General features: G+C 44.9%; 1 protein-coding gene across 2 annotated transcripts; it reads right to left on the bottom strand.

The window, feature by feature from the left end:
- Positions 1-1551: 1551 nt before the first annotated feature.
- Positions 1552-23033, bottom strand: LOC135302503 (potassium channel subfamily K member 16-like). Of its 2 annotated transcripts, XM_064422992.1 has the most exons (7): positions 22707-23033; positions 20625-20745; positions 18756-18922; positions 17039-17207; positions 13864-14024; positions 5925-6057; positions 1552-3889 (listed from the first exon to the last, which is right to left on the bottom strand). In XM_064422992.1, the coding sequence occupies exons 1-6, from the start codon at positions 22899-22901 to the stop codon at positions 6022-6024; spliced, it is 849 nt and encodes a 282-aa protein (XP_064279062.1). In that variant the 5' UTR covers positions 22902-23033; the 3' UTR covers positions 1552-3889; positions 5925-6021. The 2 variants fall into 2 exon arrangements, with proteins under 2 accessions (XP_064279062.1, XP_064279061.1); XM_064422991.1 differs by lacking the exons at positions 1552-3889; positions 5925-6057 and having other exon boundaries at positions 12622-14024.
- Positions 23034-26927: the final 3894 nt, after the last annotated feature.

The raw sequence follows: 26927 nt of genomic DNA, 5'->3' as shown, positions 1-26927 counted from the left end.
CAAAGGGGACTGGCACAGAAAGTTTACAAAAGACAGCAGACCATTTTCAGTTTTCCCATGTAACATGGACTCAAAATGATTTCAGCAAAGATTGGATGTGCTGGGCTATGGGACATGAAGATGGACTGACCTCCATGGGTCTTGAGGAATCTGATTTTTCAGAGGCTACAAAAGCAGAATTGAGTGATGGTAACTTGTCATCAAAGTGAGAAACCTTTGTGTTGACGTGGCTCTGATTGCCAGAGTAGACTCCATGTGACTTCACCCCAAGATGAGAGAGGAAAGCACATTTCTGTAGGTTAGTGGAGCCCTGGGAGAATTCACACTGACTGGGGCAGGCAGACCCTGGCCAGTGACAACACCAGAGGTGCAGCTGAGACAACCAAACAGGCGGAATTTCCTGTAAGAAAGTCTCACATCAAAGAGCCACACCGTGACAGCTGATGCTGGCAGGGTCTCCACAGATGTGGCAATCTCTGCACCGTGCCCTGTGGAGGGAATAGGATGTTCCCATTGTTCCTTCCCCTCTTAATTAGCCACGGTCTTTTAATAACAAAGCTGTCAGGTGCAAGGGGAATGTGGCTCCCATGGGCTGGACAGGGAGATTTGCCATCCCCACTGCAGCACTGCTCCCCACATTGAGGCAATTTCCTCCTTTTTGTATTTGGAAGGGAGTACAGGGGAACAGGGTTCTTCAGGTGATAATTTAAAATATTTTTCCTGCTGGCAGAAGGAAAAAAGGCTTCCAGAATGAGATCTGACCTTTTGTGTGCTGCGGTGCTGATTCCCAGAGAGGCCCATTGAATTCCTCCCTCATGAGAAAGGACTTTGTTTCTGCACCACAGAGGAGGTCACTGAGAATAGCCCCATTTTCCTGCCCATCAGCTGGAAAACTTCCTCCTTGGGGCTGGCCTGATGGCTCATCCTGTCCCCCTCTGCATGGGGAGGCAACCACATCCCCCCAGTAGAACCTTCTGCCCAGGAGCAATATCATCCTCAGCACTTCTTCCCCAGGTGATCTCAAGGTGCTCCACAGCTGACCTTCAGTTTGGAGAGGTCCAGGAGCTCTGACTAAACCCCAAAGGCCCTGGGAAAATCTGATCTGCCTCTGATCTTAAAAGAGCCTCACAGTCTCTGCTAGTCCCAATGGAGGGAGAATTTGGGATGTGCAGACAGGTCCTTTCCTCCAGGAAAGGCAGAGATGTCCCCTCCAATGCCCTGTACCCCAGTCTCTCCTTTATGCAATCAATTCCCTTTGCTCTCCACTGTAACAAACCTCGTCTCATCCCTCCATCCCTCCTTCCTTGCCCTGGAGCATTCTGCAGTGGAAGGGATGAACAGTTTCCCTTCCTTGCTCCAGGCTGTAATGCAACTTTCCTTATTTTCCCTCTGGTCTCCTAGGATCATCTCGAATGGACTTTACGGGCTAACCCCAGTGTCAGCTCAGCCAGCTCAGCTCTGTGCAAATTTGTAATAAAGGTATGTAAAGAAAACCCCAGAACATGTACTTTTTTTAAATTTATTTTATTTTATTTATGGTTAGAATAAAGAAGGAATGTGGTAGGAATGTGTCAGCTGTAACAGCTGAAGCAAGGGGAAGCAGTTGGACCTGGGGTGAGGGGTACCAGGGGTACCCTTGGGATGCAGGAGGTGAAAAGGGAGAGAAAAGGACTGAAAATACTTGACAAAAGGGAGATGAAAGAGGGGGTTCAGTCTTCCATTCCTCCCTGCTGGTGGGGCTCAGCAAAGACGTGCTTGTTTGAGATTCACAGTTTTTTTCCTTGGCCTCAAGTCCCATTTCTGCTTTTGGAAACATCACTGGGCCTCATCTGCAAGGTATTCTCTGTGTAGATAATACACAAACTGCTGCATTCAGATCCCTGAAGAGCTTGAGCTTGAGCACCAGTGGCTTTGTGCAGAGCCAAGATCCACCACACACCCTTCTTTTCCTGGTGAATAACAAGGGTTGAAGCGTGTTTGCTGTGTGGCAGCACCTCTGAAGGGGCTGACACGTTTCACCAAGCAGGTACAAATAATTGCTTTACACTGCACAAAGGCAGTCGAGGGCCAGGGACTGGCTGTTAAAATGTTTGCAGTGACACTGTGCCAGGCTCTGTGACGGGAATTCACCTTCGTGTAATTAATTCTGAGGCTATGTCACTGAATCTAGTTCTCCTCAGATAAAGCTGGTGTTAAATAGGCTCAAAAACTTGCCGTGTCAGTCCACTTTGTACTTGAGAGGAGATGTACCTCGGGGTAGGGGGAAGGGAGGGGAGGCAAATATGCTGATGGCTGAGAGACACTGAGATATGCTGGTAATGGGGCCAGCCAAGAGGCAGAGGGAGAATAAATAAACATAATTTGGAAGTGACAGTCTGTCTGGCATTGTACTGCGGTCTGCTAAGATTTCTGTTTTTAAAGGATGCAGTAATGTAGTGAAAGCAATATGGTGAAAGGGCTCTGGTATTATCGATTAGCTTTGATCCATAAATTTCTGCTGAGCTCCTTGAAAACAGATGAGATAAGGATGCAGGACAGATGGAGGACAGATCCAAACAGATCCAGGTCTCGATGGTGCTAGCACCACAAAATGTGACCCTAAGGACAACTAGAGTGGGAATGAAGGGGCTTTTCACTGTGGCAGGTCTTGACTGGGTGTAAAACTAGTGAAATCATAATAACCATAGAAAGCACTGAATAGCTGGGGTTGGAAGGGACCTTACAGATCACCCTGTTCCATCCCCTGCCAGTTCCATGGGCAGGGACACCTTCCATGACACCAGGCTGCTCCAAGCCCCATCCAGCTCTTCCAAGGATGGGGCAGCCACAGCTTTTTTCTGGGCAACCAGTGAAGCTGATCTGACTGAAGGCCTTCAGGTTCTCCTGTACTTTAGGGAAACTGTTGGGGCTGTGAAACTGTACTTCAGGGAAACTGTGTTGGGCTACAGTGACAGGGAAGCCTGTTTGAAGGTGTCTCAGGATATGTGTGGATCCCTGTGGAGATGTCTTGCTGAGCTGGCAGATGAAGGGGAAGCAGAAAAAACCCAGTCCAGTGGCTGGCAGAGCTGATGGGTCACTCATGAACCATCATGGATGCTGAGCTGAGCTACTCCCAGTATCCCAATGCATCCTTTCTGTCACACATTTGCTCTTGGTTTTTGGTGAGTGGGTTGCAACATGGGAATTTTGTGAGACAATCCCATATTCCTTAAACCTCTTGAGGTTTCTTTGCAAGCTTAAGTTGGGGAGCTTTATCAGAAATACTTTTCCCCACTGGCAAATTCAAGCATCTGAGACCTGTTTGGAGGGAATTTGACAGGTCAGGTTTCCACGGAGCCTGGAACTGGCAAATGCATTGCAAGTTGCCAGCAAGTCTTTGTTTATTTTTCTTGGTGACCCTCCAGACAATCACATTCTCAGATTCTGGTGATTCAACATTTTATTGCATCAGAGACCAGCTGTGGTCAGATTTGGCAAAGCCAATGGCATCTTGCCAGCTGTCAGTTCTGTGCTCAAGGCTGGAGTTTCTCCAGAGGAGCTGTGTGAGGAACAGACCATCCCTGTCTCACGGCTCAGAGGTAGAAGGGAAACAGCTCATTTCAAGTGCCTGGTCTTGCAATGATCTCCAGAATGCTCCAAGGACAACCAGGGAAATTGTGGGCTTTTCTTTGGACCATCCCTGCATCCTCGTGGTTTTTTACACTTGCTAAGCTCTCTCCCACAGCATCAGGTCCTTTTGCAGATGATGCCAGAGCTCTCTTGACTCATCCTCCCACGGAAGTCTGCACCCACCTGGCTCCAACTCAGTGACATGTTTCCCATCCAAACACTGACTGTTTTTACGGGATTAGGCCTCGCATGCTGGTCTTCAGTGGCTTGGATCCAAACCCTAGAAATGTCCATGAAGAAATTCCTGTTTGTTTCAGCTTTGGACCTGGTGCCAAGTTCTCAGCACTGTGCTGAGCACGAGCCAGGATCCTGCTGAAGGCAATATCTGATGCAGTACTATGTCACCCCTTTGGATTCCCTGTCTTCAGCTTTTAAACCCCAAAAAACGTGTTTTACTCAGCTCCCTAATGGTTATTCAAGAACACAAAATTGGAAGATGATTCCTTGAACCATCAAGGCTAATCCCCTGTTCCTCTGGCAACCATGCCACTCAAATCTTTGCATAAATCTCAGTTTTGACTGTAATTAATCTGTTTGACCCTTTAAACCATGGCTAGCTTCTCATGCATGTTGCATCCTTTTTCTGCCCAACATGCAAGTGTGTTGTAGAGTCTTTTCTAGCAGAACTTGGCTGCTGTCATTATCAGCTCACACCTTCTACTCCCACCCCATCTGTGCCTGGCACTATTTTCATGCATAATACATCGATCATCTGCAGCCTGGTGGGGGGGAAAATCATCACTTCAAGTCACTTGTCTGAATTCAAGCCACATCTGAGCTGTATCCTTTGCTGAATTCCATATCCATGGTTTGATAAAAGGGAGGGAAACCAGCAAGAAGACTTCAGGCTCCTCCTGTCTGCAAGGACTCCTAATCAAATATTGTGTTTATAAACCTTTGAGAGCCTTATGGGCCACAGTCAAAACTGGTGGAAATCCATGCAGGTCTGATGGACTCTTGCAGCAATGCCAACTGATACCAGGCAAAGGATAAGAGCTCTGTTGTGTTTGCTTAGCTTGGTTTTCTGCAGTGCAAAGCCTCTCCTCTTTAGCAGGTTGGATGGGCCTTTGTGAATATTTGACTGATTTTCAACCGTGCTGCTCTTCATTTACACCAGCATGGCTGAGAAGAGCACTGGTGCTTCATTCTGGAAGACAGATCTTCAAAGAGTAATGCACACGTAACAAACTTGATTTTGAAGTCTCTCAGGAAGGCTTTGAAAACAAAGGCTCAAATTCCAGAGTAAGTAGAAAGACCTTGGTTCCTAGTGGTGAAAGCTTCCTACCAGAATTATTCCCAGAGGCAGTACAGACTTTACGTTTTGCCTCATCTAAATGCATTAGGAGGAGTATTAAATTTCACATGTGCTGCATATTGATGTAATTCTCCTGACATGTCTGTTTGCACCATTATGAAATAAGGGATTTCCTTTCCCTTTCTTTCCACATTTGCCTTGCTCCCTAGGGATCTCGAGGATATGATCCATTGGCATACAAGGATTATGCCTTTTACACAGAGGACTTAAAAAAAGCTTTGTCATTGGGCTAACAGAGGTCTCAGGACAGCATCCTGCATTAGCAGTGCTTGACTTAACTGACAACCGATGGCTGGGAGAGATCCATTAATCTTTTGTGTCACCCTCCCTCCAGGCCCTGCTCAAACTTTGTGAGGATGAAATCTTTGGTGCAGGAGAACCCTGAGGGTCTTTTCATGTAAAAACAACACCTCTGTACCCTACAAGCATTCCCCAACCCAATCTGGCATTCCCTTTTGTGATATTTTTTTAATGTCATGTTCAGGGGAAGGGTGTGTCTAAACAAACAGCCCCCAGATATCCTGCCAGTTTTCTGCAGGTTCAGAGTTAGGTTGGAGGGTGCTCTGCCGCCCTGCACACCCCTCTGCAGCCCTGGAAGGGTGACCACCCTTGGTCCCACAGCTCTGCTGCCTCAGTGCTTGGCTCTGCTTGTGACTTCATTCTGCGTCACAGCTCCACGATGTGACAGGGACAATGTAAATGCCAGCTTTGAGCAGAGCTGAGGGCCTTTTCCTTCCCCATAAAAGCTGAATGCACTCAATCTTGTGGGCAGTAAGGAGAGGGCAGAGTTCAAGGGAACAAGAGGCAGAGTTGAGATTTTTTAAGCCTTTTTTTTTTCTTAACAGGCAGATTTAGATTGCTGAAAGAGAGCCATAAAACGAATTTAACAAGCAGAGGGAAATAGAGGAGACAACCAATTCCTTGAAAAGTCAACACTGACCTTACTACACAGACTTGAGGGCACATTGTCTTCTTTCTCTGGGAACACCTGTGCCTATGCTCTCAGATCCTTTATACCGGGCTGATTGCTCCATTTCTCAGCTCATCAGCTGGATGGGACACAGGAATGTGTACTGGAAGAGATGAATATTTATATGGTTAGAAAAGGCACTGGAGAACACGCCTTGCTTTTACCTTCAGGTGAAGTTGCTGGCAAAGAACCTGTGATTCTTCAGACCAAAGGTTATGAAGTCATATATATAACTTTATATGCATACATATATATACACACATAGATGATTTTATATACATATGTGTGTGTAAAATAATGAGCACCTACACACAGGGAAGCACCCATGTGGTCTAGATCAGTGTAATGTGCATACAAAATGCTTTCATGCACAGCTATAAACCACATTCCTTAATTTTGTCTGTGATTCAAGCACTTAATCCAGGTGGACTGGAAACCCTCCTGTCAGTCTGTCCCAGGCAGAGGAGCAGGGACTGAAGAAGTCTGTGGTTATTCTGCTCGGTTTGTGCTGTGCCTCTTTCTTGCTTGGGTTGATGGTGACATCTGGAGGCTCTGTCGTGTGTGTGCACAGTGACTTTACAGAATGCTAGAAGCACGGAATGATTTGGACTGGGAAGGACCTAAAAGACCACCTTGTTCCAAACCCCTGCCATGGACAGGGACACCCACTGTTGATGCAAGCCCCATCCATCCAGCTTGACCTGGAAAACGGCTGGGATGGGGCACTCACAGATCCTCTGGGCACCGGTGCCAGGACCTCAACACCTTTTCAGGGAAATATTTCTTTCTAATATCTAACCTGACCCTGCCCTCTGTCAGTTTGAAGCCCATTTCCCCCTGTCCTGTTCCTCCATGTACATGTAAAAAGTCCCTCTTCAACCACAACACGCTTTTTGTCTCAGCTGAGGGACACCTGTGCATAAAGGGGGTTTACCTATCATGTAGGCAGATCCCAAAAATCAGCCACAATCCATAATCCCAGAAGGGAGAGTGCTCTGCCTGTCCTTCTTTACTCCACCTCTCCTCACCCTGCTGTTACCACGTAAGACAGATAGCCTTGCTGGGGGAGTGACAACATTTCTCATTTCTGTAACTCACTGCTCTGCTTTTTGGCATGTGTGAAGTAAGTGTGGGCTTCAGGGGTTTCAGCATGAGTTGCCATTCTCTGGTTTTGTCCTTGAACCATGATCACTGAGAAAACCACGTGCCAAAGCAGGGGTCTCTGTGGAAAGTTCCTGTCATGTTTTAACTCCCCAGCAGAGTATCTGGAAGGCACCCTGGCTGCCACACCAAAGCCCTTCCACTCTGCTATGGTTGAGTACTGTTCACTTCTACAAATGCCAGTATGCAAATTTCATGCACCAAAAATTGTGCTGCTCCCTTGACATCCCTAGAGGATGTTTTCCACCTTCACTGGTTGGTTTGCCAAGGCAGGCCCAGCCCCTACAGAGACCTGTGAGATGATGACTGGGAAGTGTTGTTACCAAACCCCAGCCCAAAAAATGACCCATGTTTGAGCAAAAAAGTGTGGGCAGCTTGTATTCAGGGTTTTTTCACAGACCTGCTGCAAGCAAGGAACAGACTTTTACAACCACTGCTGGAAATTCCTCTTTTTTGTTTCCCCCTAGCAATTTCTGGCTATTTGGCACCACCCAGCTGTGCTACCACTGTTGTCACTACATTCAGCCTTTAAGCACTTTGTAGGCCTTGTTGCTGGGCCATGTTCTCCAGGAGCTGCCCATGCATTTCTGGGACTGCAGCGAGCTCTGCTGCACCCATCCTTCATCCCATCACCAACTTGAAGGCTGTAAGGAAAAAAGAAATCAGGAAAGAAAGGAAGAAAGGAAAGAAAAATATTTTAAAAATTGTTGGACTTTTATACTGGCAGCTGGGAAGCTGGCTGAAGTTCTGCAGAGATTGGAATTGACTTCTAATTGATTTATATCTAATTTGGGCAATTTACAGGTCCCAACCCCAGCACTGATTTGTGACAGACTTGCACAACACAGATGCTGAATACCTCCTGCATGCTTTGTGAAGAGGCAGACTGCTTGGATAGGGAGAATTGGTTTCCAGCACTTGGAAGGTGCCCATAATGGGCTTCTTGCATCTTTCTAATTCTCAGGCAGTGCATATTTTATTTTGAGATTAATGCGTGGACTTTTGAAGCTGAGAATAGACAGATGAAACTTGCTTAGGTTTCATCCTTGGTTTCCAGTAAATCTCCAAAACCATTTTAAATTTAAGACCTCGCCCTTGATCTTAAAGCATTCAATGAGTCATTTAAATGAAGGGAACAGTGATTGCTGGGGGACTTCCAGCACAAATTCTGACTTATTCTCTTTTCTGGTCTTGATGCATGATTTTCTCCATGCCAAAAGATGAACAGTCATCTTTTACTTTGAGAAGCTGGATTCACCTCAAACCACATCTGTTCTTTGAGAACATCAGCATCTTTCTGGCTAATCCCTCTCAAGGAAGCCATCAGCTTAAACTGTAAATTGTACTTCCCTTCATTTTTCAATGACTCATGCTTGTTATTATTATTGTTCTGCTTATCAGGGTATCTCTCTTTCTGGGGATGTATTATTTCATGTTTCAGCATCATACCACAAAGTACATATGTAGTTTCCAACCACAAATGTAAGAGTAATTGAAAGAGAAATTTGGAAAGTGTTTATTCAAGAGACACATCTCCTAAATCATGTCTGGTAATCAAATGGATTCAATAATTGCCCTAATTTTAACTCAGCATAATGAGCCTTTCCAAACCCATGACTTAGAATTACCCTAATTGAGTCCAGAACCACTCGTGATAGTAAATGCTGAATTTCCTGAGCAGATTTGAGTTCCTGTTCTGGGTTGGAGGTGAGACCAGCTGCAGGGATGCAGGAGCATGGACAAGGCTCTCTGGAAGCAGCATTTTTACTTCCCCCCAAATTTTAGCCCCAGAAGAGCTAAATGGTGACTTTATCTGTGATGTAGTAAAGTTCGTGCTGCCCAGGCTGGTCCTCAGGCATCCCATCTGACCTCCCCCAGACATCCATGTGAGGGATCCCAAAGGATCCCCTTTCCTCACAGTGTGAGATCTGGTCTCAAATCTATGTTCAACACCACTTTGAATCCTACTGGAACGGTACGAGGGACTTGGCTGGCACCAGAACCTGGGGGTTTTGTTTCTTTGGGTGTGATCATGAGGGATGGATTACAAGCAAGCCTTTGTAGAGTGATTAGTTATGTTTGTTAAACCAGTTCTGAGCTGGATCCAGCCTTTTGGTCACGAGTCAGGCAAGCAAGCACAAGTCCATGTGTGACAGAGTGGAAAACAGCATGTGTGTGGCCCATGCTTAGCAATAGCTGTAAAAAAAGAATATCCCACTGGCTGTGTGATGTTACATTAGCCAAGGTGTTCCACTGTTTTGAGCAGTGCCTCTGCTTCCAGAAAAAAAAATCTCTCCAAATGAACTGGCTATTAATTGAGGGAGACCTCAAACGATCCCTAACAGCCCATATACTAATTAAAGACAGATCAAAGCATAGTTTCTCCCGTTCTCTCTGGAGGCAATTGAATTTCTGAGGGGAAAAATAATTCCTCATGGCTTTTCCTTGGTTTCAAGTGCAGAAGTGCACACTGTTTCCTAGCTGGCAGCGAAGATGTGGGTGATGTATGAGGAGCAGCACAGACTGAATGCAGGAACATGCTGCTGCCATTTAATCCCAGGTAATATATTTCACAATCCTACTCCTGGAGTTTTTCAGCAACTGGTTTAATGTATTGGAAAGTACTTGGCTTGCCTTGGAAATGTTTCCCATTTGAAAACAAGCTGCAGTGGGAGAGCTGGCAGTTGCACAGGAGGTTGCTCTGTGAAAATTGGATTCCCCTGTGTGGCACAGTGGGAATGGGTCACAGGGAGAGCTTTGAGCAACTCCCAGAAAAGGCTGCAGGCTGTACAGATCTGCCAGCGGAGAACCCTTCTGCTTGGTCTCCAGAGCATTTCTGTCACTCTGTCACTTGGCAGAACAGGGGTTTTAGAATGGATTTATTCCTGGTTTCTGTCCCTTGGGCAAGGAGAACGTGCAGAAGAACAGCAAAGCCTGGCTTACACTCATGAATTAAAAATCTTGGGATTATTTTAAATCTCCAGATGTGGAGTAGAATCTCTGCTCTAATTCTGCTCTCAATTCAAGTCTATTTTTTTAACCTCAACAACTACAGCACCACTGTCTGGGTCTAGTTTATCAGTAAGGAATACCAGGACACCTGGTCCTGGCTGAGACAGCCAGAGGTCTGATGCATGTGTTTGGGATACATTGAATTTTCTCTGGGGCCCTGTTACCTGCACAGGAATCAACAATTCCCCCTTCCAGGGGTGATGTGAGGACAATTTCTGCTGCTGTTGTGCAATGCTCTGAGGATGATAATGCTGGAAAAGGCTGCTTGCTCCAGCCCTGGAGAGATTTGTCACTGTGCCTAAGCCCTTTTGGAAACAGATTTATCATTCAGTTTAGGAACAAGGAACAGTATCACATCCAAAAAAGTTCTTCTCCCACCCTGGCTTGCAGCTTTCCCAGGCTTTCCCCTTGCCTTTCCCAGCAGAGAGGACCACACACCCTTTGGTGCTGCTTCTTCCTTCCACATATCTGCAGCTCCTATCTCCACCCCTGGTGCTGCATGAGGCACTGCCAGCCCCTCCAGGCCCCAGAGCTTGCACCCAAACTTGCCTTTTTGCACATTTTTTTTTCCAGACCAATCACTTTCCTTTTTGGGACAGGGTGTGGGAATGCATGCCTGAAACAGATTTTGTGCATAGAAAGCTTCTGGAGGGTGGACATAAGGCAGGGACCTTGGCTGCACCAGTCTGAGGTGCTCATCCCCATCTTTCTGGACAATGAGGCATTTTTTTGACTTTTACAAACTGGTGTGAACTGGATAAAAATAAAGGGCCGTGTCCTCTGGTTCCACTGACACAACAGAGCTGCAACAGTGGGAGGTGGAGAAAGGCTCCCCAAACCTGGCAGGGATGTGAAGGGAAAGGGTCTGCAGCACGCAGCCACTGGAGGGCACAAGGAGCAAAGCTAAGACCCTTCTCCAAAAGGCCTCTGCAGGAGTAAGGCTTTATGAATGGGCAGCCTTCTTTCTCTGAGCAGCTGAGCTTCTCCTGAGAGGTCTTATTTTAATGTTTTTTTAAATGGAATGTGTTTTCTGTGCTCCCAGGCTGGCATCTTCAGATGAAGGGACACCTCAGATCTTGCTGCCTGAAGGTGGGCAGCCCCACAATGGCCATTGCTGGCTTCTCTGGCCTTGGGTGGCTTTTTCAATCCCTCTGTAACACATCCTTACCCTGGAGCATGGAAGGAGGAATGAGTTAAAATGCCTGCACCCTGTGGCAATGACTACACAGGATAGATGGACTCCTGGAAGTGGGAAGTGTTTGGGTTTCAAGGCTCATTTTTAAACACCCACCAAGGCAAAGGAACGAATTTGTCCTATTTTGCTCCAAGAGGCACTGCCTGGCTCTGTGCTTGCTGTTTACACTCAGAGGCCGTGGGATGTCTCTCTTGCCCTTCCTGAAATGTCTAAAAAAAGCGTCTTTGGTTACTCTGTGTTACAATGGGACATCTGCAGCCTGTTCCAGGGCTGAGTTGTGTTATTCGTCACAAAAGGGAGAAGTGGGAAGAAGTTGAAGAAACCCTCCATTCCAGACACCAGGAACTGGCATGGAAGGAATAATGATAGGCTGTGCAAAATGACTATTGCACCCCAAGGCAGGACCCTCACACCCCCTAAACCAGCCCTGACAGTCCCTACATTAGACTGGGAGGGGGGTTAATGATCCTTCTGGGAAGGGTTGGGGAAAAAAAAAAAAAAAAGAAAAAAAAAAGAGATCATAGAGAATAGAATGATGCCTGGAAAATAGTAATGTGGTTTAATGCTCAGTGTGAGCAAAACAGAGAGGTGAAGAGATCCCTGCCTGGGAGCATCCAGCTGCTTTCTCTGCCTGGCTCTGGTGCCTGCTACCCTTTGATTTCAGTCAGGTCTTGCTCCTGCTGCCTCAAAAACATTTACTGACAGTGAGACATATGAGGTGAGAAGTCAGTCTTGAGAGGAACACTGGAAAATAATTTGTGGAGGGAAAGAAACTACATGTTTGGCCAGGTCTACAAGCCAGGTCTTGAACCAGCAGAATTGCTTTGGCAAGAAGCATGGCTCTGTTTGACTGAGATAGTTATGAATCCAGCTTCGAGGCTGACTGCATCTTTATTACCTGAAATTGCTTCACAGCTGTAATTTATTCTCCTTTTCATACAGCAATAACTCTGGCATGGGCTGGTCATGCTGTAACACCCAGAGGGTGAGCAAAACCCAATTATTCAGTCTGACAAAACAGGAGCTTGAGGGGCTCACAGTAACCTGTCAAGTGACAGGTTCAGCACTGTCAGAGTGAGGACTTGGTGCACTAAAGCTGTGGACTGCCTTGGGGGGTCCTGTGGGTGCTGATGTGAGTTCAGCATTTGGGCAAGCTCATGGATTTTGATGTACTGACCCCATCTCCTGCATGGGCAGCCTTGTGCCAGGCTGGCAGAGGGCTTGGCCCCTGTGCTGGGGCATGGCAGAGCTGCCTGAGCCTTGCACTGCTGGGGGAGACGTTAGATAAGGTCAGAGAAGGTTGGGCTGGACTGACTTTTGGTGTGATCATAAACACACATGGATGTTTCACTTTTTTGACTGTGTCTACCCCAGCTGCTCTGCCAGCTTTCAGGGCTGGGTTTCCATGCATTTTTGGCACACAGAAGGCCTGTGACACATAGATCAACCCTTTGAAGGTCAGAGTCTTCACCCAGAAGTGGCCTGAAGGTCAGACAGCACGTCTGAAAAGCCATGCCCAGATATGACACCCTTTTTTCTTCACCTGGTTGAAGGTTTAGACACCATTCACCCTTGGAAAGCAACAGCACCACAGAATCATTGCTAAATGGCTTCATAGTTCATATGGAATCAAAACATAGCAGCAAGGACTCCTCCCTTCAAACTGGTCTCTGTTCTAATGAAAAATTTGCAGAATAAAATTATTATAAAAATTGAATTAAAGACGTGTTTTTGTAAACACCATCAGAAAAGTTTTTCAGAGCCACAGGGATAAAAGCTGAAATTGCCTTTATTTATCTTAGTATAAAAGAGGAAGAGGTAGAATCAGTCATTTCTAACATGCTAACCTTTTCATAACCCTGTCCATTAGATGCTTCAAGTGTCTCTGAACTGAGCTCAGGTCTTGTCATTTAAACATGTCTTTCAGACCATAACACCTGATCCAATATGATGGCTCAAGTCACCTATTAAGTTATATACCCTTACTTCTTCTTCCAAAAGTGCTGTGCAATGCCAGAAAAGCTTCTGCATGTCAGTTCCTGGAAGAGACATGATTTCTTGCAAGCTGCAAAATCCAAGCAGAACCAGCAAGCTCTTCCATGCCCCTCCTCTGCATTTTTGTGAAAGCACCTTAAAACAACTTGCAAAGCAAGTGCACTTCTTAGGCTGTTAGCACAACCTAGCTGCAAACTGAGGAGCAAATTTCTTACCATTAATATCCAGGCTTTGTGTAACTGTAAGTCTTGAGTTCTAAAAGGTCTTATCTCAGCAAAAGGTAGGAGAAATTTTATTTCTATGGGAATTTCTTTAGAATAATTAACTAGCAATTCTCCAGTGAAGAACTCAATTCTCAACATGTTATGGCAATAGTTTTGCTATTAGAAAACACTTTTTTTCATTTTTTGTGTGTTCAGAATTTGCTGTTAATGACTCCATTTTCATTGCATCCCCTCCAGCACGTGGTGGTAGTTGTTCCTCTTCAGGAGTAAACTGAACGGGCCAGCATCTTCTTTGCTGGCTTCCTACATTGTCCTTACTCACCTTTCCAATTTGCTGGAGATCCTTGACAATTATTTTTTCAGTATCTTCTAGTACTGTTGTCAATAAATTAAACAGCAGAGCAATCCAGGCAAGGCCAAAAAGAATCCAAATGGCCACAAGCACTCGATAGTAGGAAAAGTATTTCCTGTCAGACTGTTTGCCTGAAGATAAGGGGGGAGAAAGAAGGAAAAAATGAAAAAGTTAAAATTGCCTTGCCAGTGTAAAGTGGAACAGCCTAATGAATTCATCAATTATGTTGAGTACTTTAAGGTGACTTTTTCACTGTAATGGAGACTCTCAGCTCCAGAGAATTAGGTTAAGGCTGGGCAATTCTCTTATTGTTGCAATGAACTGATATATGCAATAAACATGATACCAATATGCTGGCCTGCCAAATGACACACTGGAATTGAAGCTAATCATTCTGTGATTCTATGATTCTGTGATTGAGGTGAATTACCATCACCTCAGCAGGTTATTTTTCCCCCTTACTACATATCAATCCCAGTAAAACTGCTGCACATACAGGTAAATGAAATAATGTGGGAAGTAGTGTTAAATTGTATTGTATTATCATGGAATTGCACCCTAACTCCCAAAGCACAAAAAGCAGAGCACAGTGGACCACTATAATCACACAACCATTATTATCTGGGTAATTGTAATTCCCTGTATTTCTATAGAGTGTGATTATAACCTAATAAATAGTTCCTTTAAATTACATGTACCTGCAAGCACACAAAGAATGTAGCTGCAATTCCTACCTCACTTTTGAATGGTTTCAGGAGCTTCCCCCATTAAAAAACTACATGACTGATGAGAATTTACTGACACATGCCAAGAACAGAACTTTCTATGTTGGAAACCAGTGGAACAAAGCTTATTTCATGCAGTCTGATCCTCTTAGCATCAGCCAGGACCTCACATCTGCTGTTCTGCATGGGTCATTTTGTTTGATCCTTCAGATGTCAGCAACCCACCCCCAACGTCCAGAGAGCATTTGCTTGGCCCCACACAATATTATCGTCATGTACAGGTGATGTGGCCCTGGCATCTGCAGGGACACTTGGTGATACTGCTTATGGAGTGCTCCGAGTCACTGCCAGAGGTGACTTGACAAGGTTGATAACACAGCAATGTGCTTGGACAGGGAGACCACCACAAACCTTGTGGTGAACCTGCCCAGAAGGAGCCTGGGTGCTGGCAACTCTTTCCAAGTCCTGCAGTGCTCTGTTCTGCATAGATTAATGGGCAAGATTTTTGTTCTTTGTTATCCAAGAGCTCTGGAAATGGGGCAGCAGTGAGCTGGTTTGTCCTCATGCACAGGTATCCAACAGCTCTTTCTTTTTCTGCTGCTGGCATTGAGTTAGCAAAGGGATTCTTAGCCCTGGTACAAAGAATCTCCTTGTTATGCTCTTATCTGGAGTTCATGAGTGGGGTTAGCAAAGCCACAAGTAATATCTTTGTATTGTTAACCAAAACTGGACTTGAGCAGGGAATATTCAGTTAACAACCCCAGGAGTTTCACCCTAGAGGTACCACCTGTATGTACATGTATTCCAGGCTGAGCCATCTTCCCAGCATGTCTGCCTTCCCCAAACAGGCTCAGCTACAAACCAGTTTTGAATTACTAAAATGCAAATCAACTCAAACCTGTTCTGTTCCACTTGGCCAGTGCAAAACCATTTATCATCTGTAAGCAATTCTCAGTGCATAATTCTCAGAGCAGTCATTGATTCTGCTCGTTTCATTGTGAAGATGTGAAACATTACACTTATCAACATTTTATTACTGTTGTTAAGGCAAATTAAGATAAATACTGGCACAGAAAAATATTTCAGCTTCAGTTGTCATCCTAATGAAGATGAAATCATAGAGCCACGAGGCTTATCAAATTGCTATTTTTAAATAACAATTAGAAAGTTAAAATACAATTAATTGGTTTTGTAAAGCAATATGGCTGCAGAGGAGTGCTATGGAAGTCATGGTTTTCAGGCTGTGACTTGCTGTCATTATTGTAAAACACACCTGTGATTTGGACAAGGAAAGACAATGCAACATTTTGATGCTCAGTTTTTCTCCTGCATGACACCAGCCCCTCCCCACCATTCTGTACAGCAGACTATTTCAAGGAATAATTTTAAAGAAATTACAGTCAACAGTGACACATCATTCCTGGAAAAGTTTGTGGGCTCCCTCTACCAAAGGCATCAGCCTTATGTAAGAAATCTTTCCAACTCAGAGGCTCCAAGGCCTGTCTGGAACTTCTGCAAGGCTTGAGAGCCTAGGGTTTGCTGTGTGGTGGATGTCTGTCCCTCAGAAAGGTGTGTGAGGCTTCCAGACCCTTTGTGGGGACAGCACTGGTGCAAGTATTAGCTCCAGTTTTCTTTGCATACCCCTGCTGAGGAGAAGTTCAGGCTGGCAAGATGATGGCAGGACAGACTGTTGTAGAGAAATCTCGGATGCTCCATGGAGTTCAGTTTCCTGCTTCTTCTGTGGACACTGATTTTGCTCCTGGTAATTATTTTGCAGCTCCTTTGGAAACTTATTCCATGGAAAATGTATTTTGTCCAGCAGATCCACGGAAATGCTTTGAGAAGCATTCCAGCATGCTTGAGTGCAGCTTGAACAGTGTTCTTCAGGGGAAATCCTAATCTCTGGCTTGTGAGGATAGAAAACTTCCAGAGATACTCAGGAGACTAAAGATTATTTCTAATAGTGTGAGTAGATTTCCCCAATTTCCCATGACTGGGATTTCCACCTTTTAGTCTGTTGTGTGAAGTTATATATTCTGAAACATGATCTCTTATTTCTTCACTTTGCACTGTGAAACCTAAATCTGAGATGGCTAAAGCAGTGATACACACCTTGTTTTGTACAGCTGTCATAAACTGTTCCCTCTAGGTAATAAAAATTCCACTTTCACTTCCCTCACCAAAATACTTGTCTTCTTTGCACCCCAAAGCACCTAATTTTTTTATATTTTGATGACTTTGTGCTTTTATCAGCACATACAACCCCAGAGAAGTGAGTATTTTCCCCCAGAACTGTACAAGGCAAAGACTAGGCAAAGACTTTTGACAGAATTGAATCTACAGTTCATTCAGTCAGCCCCTGGGAATTACAGTCATTATCCTGGTGTTTTGATGTGTTTCTTCTCTGCAATCAACCTTACCTACTACATAATCTCCGAAGCCAATGGTGCTGAGGGTGATAAATGCAAAGTAAATTCCTTCACTGTAGGACCAGCCCTCTGTTATCTGGAAGAAGACTGATGGCAAGAACAGAAAAACCAGGATCCCCGTCGCCAGGAAGAACAAAAGGGTCAGAAATTTGATCTTCTTCTGAAAAATAAAGCAGTTTAATTATAATCATGATTTGAAACACAAATAAGCTATATATAGTGGTGGCTATTCAAAGTGGGTGGCTATATGGGATCAGGAGGATCTGAAGGATTTCTACTGAGTGCTTTTTCTCTGGAAATACCTTAGTCTTGCTAAGAAGCAGGGGAAAGCCAGGTGTTATGGGTGTTTCATGTCCAGAGTGGCCCTGGAAGATGTAGTCTTTTACCTGATTGTATCAATGACTGTGACTATTAGAAGAATTCCTATCTAATGACATTTACCAGAGTCAAACCATTTCCACTCATCACCACACAACTTAATTTTTAATTTTTAGGTCTTTAGGGTTGGCACCTAAATTCATATTTGCCTGGGAAAAGAGTATTTTTAATAAAAAATAATTGCACCACTTCTGACAGTACTATCTTTAAGAGTCTTGATTATTTTTCATTGCATCAATGCCACAACTTGGCTCCTAACCAGTGGATATCTCACTATGAAAAAAACTAATGAGATCTTGATAAAGAAGAGCCTGGACAGTGACTTTTAAGCCATTCTACTTCCCAGCAGTCATGAAGGAGCTTTGACTAGAGAAGAAGATTTGTTACATGTAGAGATTTATCAGCCAGACACACATAGTTTCTATGTATAGAATTTTCCAAATCCAGATTGCCTGGAAATTAATGGCAACTGCTGGGTAACTTTTCATGTTTTCATGTATTGTGTACATGCTTGAGTCTGTATCTGATTGAGCCTTATCTTCTGTTTAAGTTTGCCATATATGACAGGAAATTCAGCAATCTGAACAGGGTTATCTGTAGCAATCATACCTTGTCCTGAAAGAGAATTACAGTAGGAGACACAGAAAAGCTATTCTCACTGCCTCAGCAGTGCTGAGAGAAGGGGAGGAGCTGAAAATAAATTGGGGCATAAACCAGATAAAAGACATCCTGTCTGTAGCTTGTTACAGGTGTCTCCTCATCCTTCAGCAACCAGGCTCAAATGGACAACTTCAGCCTGATGCTTCCTTTCTGTCAGAGTTAAGGGTGGAGAGAGACTAAAGGACTGGGTAATCCCACTACTATGAGGAGTAACCCACTATGCATTGAGTTAAAATCCATTTTAACCTCTACACCTCACCTAATTTTTACAACTTTGCACAGCTCACCTGCTTTTTGCTGCCTTAAGGTGATGCTTAATCACTTTTACTGGTTTTAAAGGGATGCATGCACTTCCCTAGGGTGTTGGCTCCTGAGATGTGTCTCAAGAAGTGGGGTGGGATGCCCACTCTCTCCACTGATTGCTGAAGGGGGCTGGATTTCTGCCATTCCCATCAGATGGGAAGACAAAATGCATGCCTTTGTCTGAATATCTCCTCTATGGCTGACATGTCTTCTTAGCTCTGCAAGTGAAGAATGCCTCTTTTTCTGCCCTAGAACAACATCTAACCCGGCACAAAAACAAATACAATTGAGGATAAAGCAGCATAAAACTTGAGAAAAAGACTAGAAATGAGCATATAATTGTGCCTGAGTAGGTAAAACCAATTACCTTTCTCATTCCTTTCTCGTACAGGAACTTCCCCAGCTTTTTACAGAGCAGTGAGAGCATCTTACCAACACGGTGCAGAAAAACAATGTTCAGAGGGATTCCAAAAAGAGCAAAAAACACACAAAAGATCTGTCCCCCAGCAGTTTTAGGATGTAATGTGCCATAGCCTATAAAAAAAAGATGGGTCAGAGGAGATGTTCCAAAGAACTGCAGCAATTCACAGTCATATTCACCTTTACTCCAATCCAGCCTGCCTTTGACCCTAAAAGATGTGGCTAGCGTTTCTCAGCCCAAATGCACTATTTTTTCCTCTGAAAAAGGCAGTTAGCAGATGAAGTGGTTCACCCTGCATGTCTGGGGGAATGCAGAAGCACTGTGTGTTCCCAACCCAGCCTTAGTGGGAACAAAACCTCAATCAAGATGTAATTATGGGAAACATGCTCTGTCCTGTGACAAATACATGGAAAGTCAGAAAATAGAAGTCTGAGGATCTGGAAGACATCAGAGCTGGAGTCCCAGGCTGTCAGGATCACATGCAGCCATCTCCAGCTTCTTGCTGATCTGCCTGTGTGTTAGTGACCTCCCTGGCTCCATCCCAGTGAGTTGCTATGTCCAGATACTGACTCCAGTCCCAAGGCAGCAGTGTGCACTAGAATAGATGGTGCTAATTACCCCAGACCTTGCTGGTAGCTGATTTATTAATGACAGAGAGACATTAGCCTTAAAGTGCTACTAAGAGAGGATTTATCTAAGTAGTGGAACAACCCCAAACATGCCCTTTAGTCTCAACAGTCTTGGACCTTATGAGGTACATGCCTGAGTGCAAGAACACTGAACTTTTTGTATGTTCTTATGCTATCAATGACACTGGGAAACTGCATTTGCTTTGCACAGTTCATGTCAAGGCATCCATTACCTGGAAAATGCAATGTTTTCTTTGGGGGAAAAGACAAAACAACTGAATGAATTTTGGGCTACTAGATTCCTAAATGCATGAGCTGTCTTGCGCTCCCTGTTGCAGAAATATTCCAATTTCAATGATGGGTGAGAACCTGCCCCTTCTACAGCAGGAGATCTCCTGTGGGCTCAGGCAGCACTTACACAGCTCCCATGGTGCTGGGACACTACTGGGGCCCTTGGGACATGTCACACTCACAGATCAGATGTGTTTAGGATCTGGTGGGAGTGAGGCCTCAGCACCACTCTGTAAAAACACACATTTCACTTCTACTGCGTGACTGCGAAGAAGGTGCCAACAGTATGGATTTTATCCTTAAGTTTGGCAGGCCTGCACTTTTTGGGATGTACATTTGAAAGAAAGGATGAAGCAGGTAGGGGCAGGCAGGCCCTGTAAAGGTCAGAACAGCTTGAAGCAGCAGTGTAAAATTCTCAGCATTTGCCTTTACCCTTTCCCATTTTTTTTCCTCCTGGCATGTTACTAATTGAATATATGAATTAGCAGCTCAAAACAGGTTATGGAGATGGGCCCCAGCAGGATTCACTTTTTTCCTTACATTTTTTATGTTTTACAGCACTCTCAGATTTAAAGCCTGGAATAAACACCAGGAAAGTGAAGTTTATCTCCCACCTACAAATATCAGCAGAGTGACCATTATAACAGATGATTTGAAAAGAAGAAACAAGTGGGAAATAATAGGAAAGGCCACTGATATTTGACAAGCCAAAATAAAGCATGAAATCTGTGCACTGGGAAGGTCTTAGGACTTAGTCCTTGCCTGCTTGTCACCCATGACAGCAAAGGGCTGGAGTTTTCATCCTGGAAAGTATTATCCATTCATGTCCTAATAACCAGACATAATAAGCATCACTCACACACAAGCACACATAAATAGAAAGCATTAGACTTACCTATTGTGGAGACAACTGTGCCTGCAAAGAAGAAGGAGTTGCTGAAATCCCAGTTGCTCTCTTCAAACTGTGATTCATTCCCAACAGGGTATACTCCATTTTGAATGGCTTCAATCAGGTTCTGGGAGAGAAAGCAAAGTTTGGTATAATCATGACTGTTTTTCTCAAGTGCTTACTGCAAAACCATTACAGGTTTAGCCAACTACTGCTCCTCTCCTGCGAGTAGCACTCACCTCACTTCAGAGATTGTCTGACACTATTCACACCTTCACCTCCAAGGTTGGGAAGCCGTTATCCAGTGGGTTTAGGTGTTCAACTTCTGCCCTGTTTGTGCTGACTGCTCCAGTGGGTGTTTGGAGAGAAATTGTTTCTTTCAGTGTGACCAAGGGCCTTGTTTCTTTCAGGCCAAGTAATTTGGAAAATCACAATCCTGTAGTGACTAGGATGTGGCAGAGCACTGGTTTAAGATATGGGGGTGGCTGATTGTTGGATTTGGACTTGCAGTTGAGATGGCAGTGGTGGATCCAAGATCTGATCACCCACTTGTATGCGCAGTGGCTCTGATCCCTCCCAGTGGTACATCAGTGAGTTGTGCCAGGCTACACATGAGATACACCGAGAATTTTATTTCAAGTCTGTATTTTGATTAGTGTCACAGAATTAAAATCAGAAAAGGTCCATTGATTTGCAAAGCCTGACATACACATTCTTCTCCAAACTGTGTGCATGAATACACATTTATACATTTACACACATGTTTGCAAAGTTGCCTTTGAGAAGAGGATGGAGGAACATCTGTCAGAGATGGTTTGGGGTGAGTTGAAACTGCCCTGCCACACAAGGCTTGACTAAATATTTCTTCCACATCTCTCCAGTGCTATAATTTATCACTTTATGCATTTTCAGACTCTTCCTTGGTTTTAATTCTAAGTGCCATTATTTTTTATCTCTTTTTCTTTTTAAGTTAAAAGGAAATTTTAAAAACAAACAGTATCCAGTTGCTCCTGTGTTTAGCAGAGAACATTGGACTGGACATCTGGAAAGCAGGCTGGTTTGTATAGAAAAAACTGAGATAAAATCCAGGACAGAGCCCTGCCAGAAGCAGGATGCATGCTGGAATAAATTGCACCAGCAAAATCTTCCTCTCTGCTTCTTCCTTCATTATGTTTTTTGCTGATGTCTCAGAAAATTGAGGCTAACAAAAATAATTTCCATAGCCCTTGCAAAAATATTTGTTTGTCTTAAAATCTCATCTTTTTTTTTTCCTTCCCTTCTTGAAAAGCTCTCTTTTTTTTACCTTCTTCCCTACCCATAAAAAACAAGGTGAAGAGGATGCATGCATGGGTGAAACAGGGTCTGAATTGCTGGTTCTGCTATTAGAAACACCAGTTCTTCCCCACATTTCTTTATTCTCTGAAGTGGCCCATTAAGAGCTCCATTAGTTTTCCATGTGGAAATGCTTCCAGCAAGGCTTTAACTCCTCATTTTCTCCTGCATTATAGCAGATAGAGCTCTAAGAGACCCAGGTTGAAGAGACAGCCATATTCATCTTCATCTTCCTGTGCTATGACCAGAAATATTTTCCTCTGGCCAAGCCACTTGTTTCTCTTCTTCAGCATCCTAAAAACTAAACTCTGATCGTGCTACCCTCCTTGTAGTTTTTTTGAGTTTTGTTTGTTTGGGGTTTTTTCCTCCATCCAGACCTTTCCTTATTGTTTCAATATTGCACAATCCATGACGCTGTTCCGAGTGGCAGCCACACCTATTCATTTCAGACAGCCTCATTTTTCTTGCCATGTCACCCATTGTGTTAAGAGCACAGCCCCAGAATCAACAGGAGGCAAGACCCCAAAAAACCCAGGATATTGTGGGATGGGGATTTTTAATAGCTAGCACACACAAAGTTTTGTCCAGCTACACAAACTGTGTTTACCATCAGACTGAGCTGCCAGCTCACACCCGAGAGGGGTTTGCTGGAAGCATCCAGGTAGAAGGAAAGCAGTGAGAGCTACCTGCGCAGCAAGGACGAGCAGGAAACAACATCTGATGGGGAAACAGGAGGGAGAAAGGACTTCCACTCACCTTCATGAACTGCTCCATCTCAGCCACCGTGAGCTGTGTGAAGTTCTGCAGAAAAGCCTCCTTCATCTGGGCAGCTGCCATTTTCTCTTGTTTCTCAGCAGTCCTCTCCAGGGCCTGGAACACGGCAGCACCCACCAGCAGGTAGACAAAATAGCCAGCCACCAGCAAAGCTGTCTGCAGCCTGCCACTGCACATGGCCTTCAGAGCAGCTCTGCAGAGGACAGGGAGCGAGAGGAGGCGATTGTAAATCCCTCACACTCCTGGGAAGCCTCCCCCGGGCAGGAAGAGCCCTCCCACCTCTGGTTTCCGCTGGGATCCCGCACTGGCAGGGACAGTGTGCTGCCAGATGCATTCATTGGGAAGCTGGAAGGGGTGTGTGGGGGGGAGAGCCACAATAAACCCAACCCCCCCCACCAAGAAAAAACTTTCCATTCTCTGGGCTGCATGCTGTTTAGGGATTTCCTCTTGTCCGTGAAACTCTCCCTTGCTGAGTTCTCAGGGAAAGTCAGTCAGGATTTGAGCAGCTAGCTGGCAGGTGGCCATCTCCTGCTCATAAGGCTCTGGGGACAGGTGGGGATAGTCTGGAAGGGGTTCACAGGGGAGTTTGCTTGGAAAACCATTGTTTGCCCTCCTGTGTCTCCTGCTGAGTCCAAGAACAGGACTCCAGGGCAAGCCTCTGATCCCAGGAGCTCCTTTGTGCCCCATGTTCAGGGGCAGCCTCAGGGAAATGCAGCTGGACTGATCTTTTGGGCTTCACTTGTCTGCTTGCAGCACAGGGCAGGGTCATGCAGCCCTGCAGAGCTTCAACAGCTCAGAGCAAGCCCTTGGACACACATGCAAATGGCTGTGAGTTGCATATGTGCCAAATCTGAACAGGTTCTTCTGCCAGCAATTCCTCTGCAGTGTATCCAAGGGAATACATTACACTGGTACTGGGTGCACAGTCAGATGGATAAAAAAAGTAGCTATGCCATCAGATCAGTGCAGTCATAAAATTACAGAATTGTTTAGGTTGGAAAAGACCTCAAAGATCATCAGACATGGTGCTTAGGGACACAGGTTAGCGGTGGGCAGTGCTGGGTTAATGGTTGGACTCAATGGCCTTAAGGGTCTTTTCCAATCTAAATTACTTAAATTCTCTGCTACCTACAGCAATGTAGCCTCTGCTGACTTCAGAAAGATGGTTCTCATGCATTTAGAAGTCATTTATATAACGGTGAGAGCCTGTTCCCATTAGCTTCAAGAAGAATTTGGGTGCCACTGAGAAGAATTTGTGAGAGAGGAAAGTTCTTGAATGAAGATGTTGATTTTGGAATGGACAGCAGACAGGTCTGAGCTTGGCTGCACCATGAACATTGTTAAGATTCATTAATTTTCTTGACTTTATATTTCCCAGCATTTTAATTTGTTTTGTGCACAATTTCTTTTTTATTTCAGCAGATGCCCTACTTTAATAATGAGAACACACTGAAGCAAATCATCCTTTGAAAAAGCATTTAAAATGTACCACCTATTCTGTTCTTCAAGTCTTTGTGGTTTTATTGAGTTTGAAAACACCAAGAAAAGGCAGAGACTCTGGGATTAGCTTTGCAGAACTGGTGTAAACAAGAAGCGACACATGGCTTCACTCTGTCTACTGCAGGTTGTCCTTTCACATATAAATCTGTTTGACCTTAGAGGAAAACAGGAAGACTATGAATGAAGGTAAGCAGCTTCCGAAACCCTTACACGTTTGAAGATCTTCCTTAGGGTTACTGGAAAAGGGTTTGTTGAAACAGGATGTGCCGTGTTTCCTTTAACTTCTTTTGAAGCTACACGTCAAAGGTGTGCTTCTTCCTCAGATATAAATTATTGCTCTAAAATAAGGATAACCACGGCTCCATCCTTTTGTGTCTCTCAGTCTTCCAGCCCCATGAGATAAGATAAAGACCTTTAGATGTGTAAGTGCAACATGTGTTCATCATTCTCAACAGACATGAAGATAATACAACTGGATTATTTCCTCAGTTCATCTGAGGGGAAAATGGATGACAAAATTATGAAACTCATGGAAGATCATGAGAATTTCAATATTGATGACAGCTCCAGTGGTTTGATTGTGTGGGTAAGATGTCAAGAAACCTCATCTTTCTTATGCTGTCTCCTCCAGCCTGTATATATATATATATCTTAAGTTGGGTTTCCCTCTAAGCCCCTCTCCAAAGGGGCTATTTGTGCCTGCATCTCCAGAAACCTTTGATTGCAAGGAAGTTTGGTGACCTTGTTTTTTCTCTAGGTCTGGAACAGGGAATACACACCAACTTTTCTCAGTCTGTTTCTTCATACAAAGAATCTTTAATAGCCTGCCTGTGTATCTTTAATAATCACTACAGATTGTTTGAATGTGAGAGGAGTGTCCCATCACACAGCATCTTGTTCATACTTGGGTTGACACTTCCACAGGCAACAAAGGAGGGAAAACACAATTCACTGCTAGGATGTTTGTAGATAAGTTGCTCTGAGGAAGAAAGGAAGGGGGAATTCACTCAGTGGAATGCTTTACTTGAAGCCATTCCTTGTAAAGGTAAGAGTACTTTCCATTAGCGTTGACTGCTCTCCTCTCCTTATTTTGCCTAGATTAAAAACTGAAAAACATGCTCTTAGTGGAGGCTGCTAGAGCTGTACTGCTTGTTATAGCTTCTGAGTGTCAGGGGCTTGAGACAAAGCACAATTACTGACTCAGTTTCCCCACAGGGGTCTGGGTACTGGGTTAGCTTGACACCATTCACCCCAGTCATGAAAACAAAGCACTTCCCAAGTGCTGGGAGCTGCTGTAGATACAACACCCTCATCCAAAGGCTGATGCTGGCATCTCACAACTGCTTCATAACCACACTGATAACCTGTCTAGAGAGCTGGGAAGGTAAAGGGGAACACTGTCCCTGGTGAACCAGCCACCATTACCTTTGTCCATTGGGAGATCATGAATACATGCCATCTAGGTGCAAATTATCATAGAAGTCATATAATAGTTTGGGTTGGAAAGAAGGATGTTAAAAATTGTCTACTTCCAACACCGCTGCTGTGGGCAAGGAAGCCACCCACTATGTCAGGAAGAGCCACGCTCAGGGCCCTATCCAACACTGCCAGGCAATCTAACAGAACTATTTGTGTAAAGCAAAACAAGTTTCTGCTGGCAGCATCCCTTCTCTTGACACCCCAATCCCTTATGGTGCCATAAGTTCTGACAGACCTATTCAATGGCATTTGTTTCTCAAGAAGGAGCTGAAGAAATAGAAGTGAGGCCTTATCTCTGTAGCTTTCAGTTGTGGGAAACCAATAGATCCAGCGACCAAGAATATCTCCACTACTCATAAACTGACAGAACTTCTGCAGGTCCAGTTCCCTTGGGACTGCCCCACTGCCACCCAATGTGTGGCTTGTAGTTACAGCAACAAGATCCACCGGGTTGCCCGAGGCTGTGGTGTGTTGGGGTGTAGTTCCCTGGCAAGGAGTGGTGGTAGAACGTGGCTATAATGGCCCTGCAAACCTTGTGCTCAGGTGCTGTGAGGGCTGGAAGCTCCCTCAGGGTCCAGGAGCTGGGAGCTGAGTGTGCTAACACTGTGGTCTCTCTGTTCCACTGCCCCCATCCAGGGAGCAGGGCAGACCTGGAGGTTCTCAGCAGGTTCAGCGGGGTGTGCTGAGTGTTCTTAGAGCAAGTTCATGGTGATGAGACAGGATGAGCTCAAGTGAGAAAATCATCCTGCAGCTCAGCCAAGCAGGGCTGTGGTGACTGGGCCAGGCAGGATCTCCTGGTGGGCTTGACTTTTTGGGACCCATGGCTGGGCTGGGCAAGATGGAATGGACATCCTGCAATGGCACTGGAACGCACTAGACTGACAGCCCTAGTTTGGGCTGGAGATGGGTTCTGGCCCACTGAAGATAGAAAGGAAGCTTGGGTGGGCTGGTCATAGCCTTGGCAGACATGGAGGCAGTGTGTCTGGTAAGGCAGTTAATTAATACTTTTTGTTCCTGAGCCAGGAGAGATCCATGACGCAGTTAAGGGACAGGGAAGGAGGAGCCATGCTGACTTTTTTCACCTGCATTATTTACCCAGTCCACTGCAAGGAAACCCAGGCAGTGAGATCCAGTGGTAACAGAGGGCAGGGAACAGAGGGCATTTCCTGCCTGTAACATGATGTGCTGGGACAGGGTTTTCTTACACTGAGTCCTCTGTCTTCA

The sequence above is a fragment of the Passer domesticus genome, chromosome 6 (genome assembly GCF_036417665.1).
Source record: "Passer domesticus isolate bPasDom1 chromosome 6, bPasDom1.hap1, whole genome shotgun sequence".
NCBI classification, from domain to species: Eukaryota; Metazoa; Chordata; class Aves; order Passeriformes; family Passeridae; genus Passer; species Passer domesticus.
Note: the sequence above shows the minus strand (reverse complement) of the source record. Positions and strands in the feature narration are given on the sequence as shown.